The sequence below is a fragment of the Hippopotamus amphibius genome, chromosome 17 (assembly GCF_030028045.1).
Source record: "Hippopotamus amphibius kiboko isolate mHipAmp2 chromosome 17, mHipAmp2.hap2, whole genome shotgun sequence".
Taxonomy (NCBI): domain Eukaryota; kingdom Metazoa; phylum Chordata; class Mammalia; order Artiodactyla; family Hippopotamidae; genus Hippopotamus; species Hippopotamus amphibius.
Genome location: NC_080202.1, coordinates 11,820,906 through 11,827,414, shown reverse-complemented (window position 1 = coordinate 11,827,414; position 6,509 = coordinate 11,820,906). Strand labels below are relative to the sequence as shown.

At 48.3% G+C, this 6,509-nt stretch overlaps 1 protein-coding gene across 6 annotated transcripts in view; it reads right to left on the bottom strand.

Annotated features, from left to right (window-relative positions):
* Positions 1–193: 193 nt before the first annotated feature.
* The window catches only part of TRPV3 (transient receptor potential cation channel subfamily V member 3), a 28,878-nt gene continuing 22,562 nt past the window's right edge, over positions 194–6,509 (bottom strand). For 3 of the 6 annotated variants that reach the window (XM_057715104.1, XM_057715106.1, XM_057715108.1), the window contains 4 exons: positions 5,808–6,082; positions 4,666–4,778; positions 3,018–3,097; positions 194–2,762 (listed from right to left, as the gene is read on the bottom strand). In XM_057715104.1, coding sequence (XP_057571087.1) covers positions 2,665–2,762; positions 3,018–3,097; positions 4,666–4,778; positions 5,808–6,082 — 566 coding nt within the window. In that variant the 3' untranslated portion in view covers positions 194–2,664. Of the gene's footprint in view, positions 2,763–3,017; positions 3,098–4,665; positions 4,779–5,807; positions 6,083–6,509 lie in introns of those variants that run through there. The other 3 variants (XM_057715105.1, XM_057715107.1, XR_009049956.1) reach the window with 2 other exon arrangements.

Below are 6,509 nucleotides of genomic sequence, written 5' to 3'. Positions count from 1 at the left end.
ATCACTTATTAATAAATTATTTGCAAGTTCTGCAACCCCTCAAGACACAGCAGCATCTTGGTGTTCAAGTTGAGAACTGCCATTCTTTCAAAATAACTCAAAAGAATGAAAAAATGCATATACAAATACTTTGGGCAATATTGATAGTAATCATATCAGCTCTTTCCTATCCATTCCCTTATTGCCTCCTCATAAATAAAGGTCCTGTGAGGTAGGCAGGAGAGATTTCTACTTCCTGGTCTCCAGGTGGAGCCATGGGTTCACATCCATGCAAAGTAAGTTGAGAGCCAGCAAGCATGGTGGATGGACCCCTGCTTGGGGCCGGGTGGGGGGTGGGGTGGAGGGTGCCATATGACCTGAACCTATAAGGTTTTCAGGCTGTGATTCCTTGGGCATGTCCCTTAAAATCTCTAGGTCTCCTTTTACTCAGATTGCTTCCAGAGTTATTGAGTGGTTAAAATGGGGTGCTGGACATGATGTACTCTGAGATGTAAACACAGCACAAAGGTGGCATGTCTTTGTGTGCTGAGCTGGAACCAATAAAAATGCAGTAGCTCCAAAAAGCAGACTTCCTTTTATCTGCTCATGTTAAGCCACACCCTAGGGTTTCCAGTCAGTCTTCATACCGGCACCGAAGACAAGGATAAAACGTGGTCATGACAAGGCAAAATAAATATTTATTAGAAATCATAAAAGCAGTTCTTCAATGGCACTAAAATGTTCTTACTCCATTTATGACTTCTTTCTTGAACACAGAGTTTCACACACACGCCACTAAAAACAAGGATGTACATGGAATGTGCAAGGATCAGGCACATTCAATGAGAACAAGGTGACAATTCTGTGTTTGGGACCAAGGTCACAGTAAAAGCATGTAAATCAATGCAGAGATCAAGTATGGCTAACGGACCCAGATGACGGCCCATCTAGCAGGGCCCTACCCAGAGCAAAAGAACTTAGTTCACCAGGCCTTGTGGAAGGAAAAGAAAGGCAGTAACACTGGGCTCCAGGGCAGGAGCTGTCTACAAGCATAATGACTTCACAGTACAGCCTCGAACTCCTTCTCCCACCCTCCCTCCCCCAGGGAGGAAGGTAAGCACCACTTTTATACCAAACAGATTTATCACATAATTTCTGGAATAATGGATTCTTCCTGAGGCAGAGTTTAGTTAAAGGAAAATTTCCAGTCAAAACTATGACCTGAGCATGGGAGATTGCATCCCTGGAAAATGCCTTCCCCTTAAATTACTGAAATGTGAATCATTTAAGACATCCTGATACACCTGTGGATTCAGTGTGTGTGTGTGTGGTTTTCTGCACACCTATATGCACACACTCGAATTTTAAACCTAGCATAGGGATCACAGGGACGGTGCAGACTGCCAACGGGAATCATTTGAGCAAAAAGCCCTAGTCCCCAACATATGCCAACCACAAGGCAGGCTCAAATTTACCGAATAACTGCGCCTAAAAAAAAATCATGCGGGGGAATATCTGTGGTCCAGAATCAGAACACTCCAGCTTCAACAGCTCTGATATGACCTCCTGCACGACTCTGAACAAGTCCACTCTCCTTCTGGAGTGTAGTCTCCAGGTGTAAAATAAGAGAACTGGTCCTTTTAAACCAATTCCAGAGCATTTCAGGTATTTTGTTACATTCCTCCAAAGAGAGATACTGATGTATAAGAGTAACCTCTGAGATTCAAGACGGTATAAATAGAGCAGCTGCTATTTCTGTTTCAGATGAAGCCATGATCCCAACCTGGAGGCATGCACTGCTGCAGGGCTGCGACAAGGAAGATAGCCAAGATCTTTCACCCAGATCGCAGGCCCTGTCTGGCCTGTCTCGTGTGCACTTTATGTGCATAAAGAAAAGCTTTTTGTCCTTGCTCTGGCCACCCCGAGGCCAAGTATATAATACTTACATCCAGCCCCAAATCCTAAAATCTATTTCTCAGTTTTTAAAATCATATACTTCATTTGAAGTAATTTTCATTCAAAACTGAAGTGACCTTTCTCTACTGAAAAGAAAAGCCGCGTGTTATTTATGCTACTAGAAACGTCTCAGTTGGAGACAGTTTGAGCCTTGAGTACCAAGGCCACTTATTCCAAGGGTGTTTTCCTGCTCCCTGAAGTTTCCAGAAGCTCATTCTCCTCTGGGCCCAGGATATCTGGCTTAGCCCAGTCCCCTGCACATTCTGGGATGAATCAAGAGTCCCTTAAATTCAGGAGACCCAGTCACGGTAGGGGAGATGGTAGAATGTGCAGGGACTGGGAGCTGTCAAGACATTGGCAGAAGACTCCTCTCCCTGCTCCTCGGACCCCCGCCCTTGCCCTGCCACCCTCTCCCAGCCAAATTGACCTGCAGTTGATGAACACAGGGACTCCAGCCAGGATTCAGGGACTCCTGGGACTCCCAGGCTCAGGACTACTGGCCGTGGGTTTATACAAACTCTTTGCTGAATAACAAAATTCAGGGTGTTTCCCACTCAGACAAAGTGACAACTGCCCCTTGGTTCAGCCACCCATCCAGCATGAGAGTGCTTTCCTCGTCTCTGCAGGCAGAGCCAGGCTCCATCTCTCTACAGGGCCCGCAGTACCAAGTCCAGGACCCAGCCTCCAGCATCAGACGGCCCCTGTGCACACGAGCTCTGGATTCTGCTTCTACACTGAAGTTTCCGGAAATTCATCTATTTCCTCAAATGCATTGAGGGTGGTTTTGCTGTTGCTCCTGGAAGAATCTTGGATTTTGTTGAAATCTGCTTTAAAACAAAACAAAACAAAACAAAAACGCTATGTTACAAATACGGCACTCTGCAAGGTGTGCCTCCAGGTCTCTGTCTATCACGTGACTTTTAGAAGCTTTTCCAACTCGGGTTATAAAATGATAGAACTGGGAGGGATTAATTCAGTCCTCCCATTTTACAGATGGGGAAATCAGGGCCCTCCAGCTTGGTTTGCCCGGGGTCACGTGGTCAGACTGGACTGGGCATCACGCTTCCTGACAGTAGCAGTACCTGTCCGTCTTCCAGGCCCTGGATCTTCATTGAGAAAGGAGACGTGAGTTTTCCATTCAGTCCACTTCACCTCGTTGATCCTGTGGATGTGATAATCATTCTCACCACTCCCCAAGTTCACCTCATCAAATGAAACACACAGCACAGCATTTGGGGTGTCCTCCACAGGGGTCAGGAGCACTCCTGCCCCATGTGGTCACATCAGTGTTGTTAGAGCTTGAAACCTGCCCAAGTCCCCATTTTCCCAGGCCTCCAGGATCAGTCTCCTCCCAGGATGTGGGACCCAGAAGCTCAGAGAGGCGTAAAGGGGACATTCTCAGCCAGCAGGGGCTGTGCCTGACTGGCAGGAGGCAGCTCACGGGGAAAGAGGAAAGGAAGGAGAGGAGGGCAGGCCCGGGCTGAGAAGATGTGAGGGCATGAAGTCCAGCTAGGGTTAAGGGTGCACTAAGAGAAGATGGTTAGGGGACTTCCCTGGTGGTCCAGTGGTTAAGATTCCGCCTCCCAGTGCAGGGGCTGGATCCCTGATCAGGGAGCTGAGGTCCCACATGCCTCGGGGTGCGTGCCAAAAATTAAAAAAAAGAGAGAGAGAAGATGGTTAGGGTTCAGAACCCAAAAGAGTGGGCAGTGCCTAAGGTGTTGGATTGTAACTGGAGAGGATGGTTTGGCTGAAGTTCTCAGTCACAGAACATCTCTAGAGCGAGGGTGTCAGAATTAGGCATATTTGTTAGGGTAACAATTATAGTTGAAATGATTGTTCCTGGGGTGGGGCAGGGGTGGGAATTCAGTCAGAGAAGTAGGTCAAGGTACAATTATACTCCAAGAAGGTAGTCTGTAGGGTCGAGCAGTCAGACAGAGGGTAGGAAGAGGTGAACCCGTCAGAAAAGATGGTCATGGCACATGCCAGTACTTTTTAAAAATCAGGGAATTCCCTGGTGTCTCAATGGCTAAGGATCCACCTGCCGATGCAGGGGACACGGGTTCGATCCCTGGTCCAGGAAGATCTCACATGCTGCGGAGCAACTAAGCCCGTGCACCACAACTACTGAAGCCTGTGCACCTAGAGCCCATATTCCACAAGAGAAGCCACCTCACTGAGAAGACTGCACACCGCAACAAAGAGTAGCCCTGGCTCCCCACAACTAGGGAAAGGCTGCGTGCAACAATGAAGACCCAACGCAGCTGAAAATAAATAAATAAATAAATAAATAATAAATTTATTTTAAAAATTAAAAATTAAAAAAAAATTTAAATAAGTAAATAAATAAAAATCAAAAAGCTGGACATCTGTCAAAAATAGCTGTCTCACTTTCCATTTACCAGTGACAAAATATGCCTTTGGTCCCCTGTGTCACATGAACCCACATGGGGCAGACAGAAGGACAAAGAGTGCCAGGCTGGCAAATCTCTTCTAAGGCAGACGCTGGGCAGGGAGAGGTCGTAGGGGCACCTCCAGAAGGGCAGGCTCCCCTCCTTCTCCCTTCTGAGGCTCAGGAAGCCTGTCCCAGGGCCAGCAACCCCGAAAGAGCAAATTCCATCGTCTGAGGAGGCAGAACAGACCGAGGCTGTGGTCTGGCAAGCAACGTTCACCAACGCATCTCTCTTCACCCACCCAAAGAGCATCACCAAAGGGTCCCTCTCCCTTTCTTACCGCAAACACAGTCGGAAATCTTTCTCTGCCACTTTACACAGCTCTCCCATCCGGAATCTGCTCCTCAGCCATTCTGGTAACATTTTCTCAAACTCCAAGATCGTCCTGGCTCTCTGGGGACAGAGATGAGCCTAAGTGCATCGCCGAGGAGCCAGCCCAGGAGCGGGGCTCCGTGTGAGTGCAGATGCACCCAACAGGAGCACACACACAAGAACATGAACACACACCACTGAACACCTTGCTCTGCCCCACAAACTGCTTAGCTCCTGAGGGTCCACCTAACCTACAGAATTCAGAAATGAAAACTCAGCGAGTTTGGGAAAGGTCTTCAAATTGTTTTAAACATCACCTAAACAATGTTTCTGGAAGTCCAGAGCTCCCAACTGAAAATGGTATGATCCTGGGCTCCCACTAGGAAGGGAGGTTCAGACATCATGCAGTCCTAGCCCCAGGTCAAGCTTGGAATCCCCTCGGCAATCTTCCCAGCAATAATTTGTCCAATCTCTCCTGAATATTATCAATAATTCAATTAAGAAGGCCCTAATCATTAGTAACTTCCTTGTCTCAAATCAAAGCTTTTCTCCCTTTTGTTGCCCCATATACCTCATTTCTGCCTCTCAGGACACAGAAGGAAGCTGCTCCCCCTTTCACAAGTAGCTCTGCAGATATCTGAAGGAACTCTCATCTTCTTCAACCCAGTTCCCACATCATTTGTTGTGAGGCATGGTTGTCAGGCCTCTTTCACGCTTGGTCACTACCTCTGAGTTAGTATCCTCAGTGTGTAAGGCTCATAGCAAGTGAGGAGTATTGGAGGAGAGCAGAATTGTCACCTCCATTGTCCTATACCCTATACTCCTCTTAATGCAACCTAAGGTCACACTTCAACATCCAGATATCACACCATTGACTCTAAGGTCACACTTCAACATCCAGATATCACCCATAAGCCTGAGTTCCTCTCACAGATGCTGTTGTCCAATCACACACCCTAGACCCTGTACTCTGAAAACCTAGCTTCCTTAAACCTGGCCAAGCACAGGGAGCTTATGCAGATTTCCAGGCCCCATCCCAGATCCATGGGTGCCACGTGCTGAACCGACTCCCCATGAAGGCTCCCATAGAGGGGACTCTGCCAAGCTCACCTGTAGGCGCCAGATGCGCTCACTCTCCTTGGAGATGTTCTCCACGGTCTCCCCCATCAGGGCAATCAGCATATTGAGAAGGAGGACGAAGGTGAGGATGACATAGGTGATGAGCAGGAATAGGAAGAGGATGGGATATTTGGAGTTCTGCTGGATGTTCAGGTCGCCCAGGCCTATGGTGAGTTTGAAGAGTTCCAGCACCGCGTCGCTGAAGCTGCCATAGGAGCTGCAGTCCTTTTTGTCCTTGGAACACTTCTCAATCAGCGAGGCCAGAGCTGGGAGGACATAACGGGGTGTTCTCTGCAGCCTCTCTGTCTGGTTAATTACCCAATAAACTCGTGCATACCTGCACGTACACATATGCCCCACCCCCCAGCCCCCGCACAATGCAGGCTTGCTGCCCCTTCTCTCTGGCTATTCAAATTCCATCTCCAGCCTCAGCTCCTCTGGAAGCCTCATCAGGCTGATGCGCTGCCGTGACCGACTGCAGAAAGCCCTGCCTAACAAAGCCCACACTCTTCTCTCCCTTCTCTGCCCCATCGTTCAGCCCTTGATCAATCATGGGCTTGCAGAGCTAACAGTTATAATCTGTAATCTGTGTGTCTCTGGCTCTTCAACCAGCCTTTGAGCTCCCAACTTCCTGTAGCCTGGGTTGTCTCCCCCAGGACTGGGAGGTCCTGAGTCTCTTCCTAATGCTGTGTG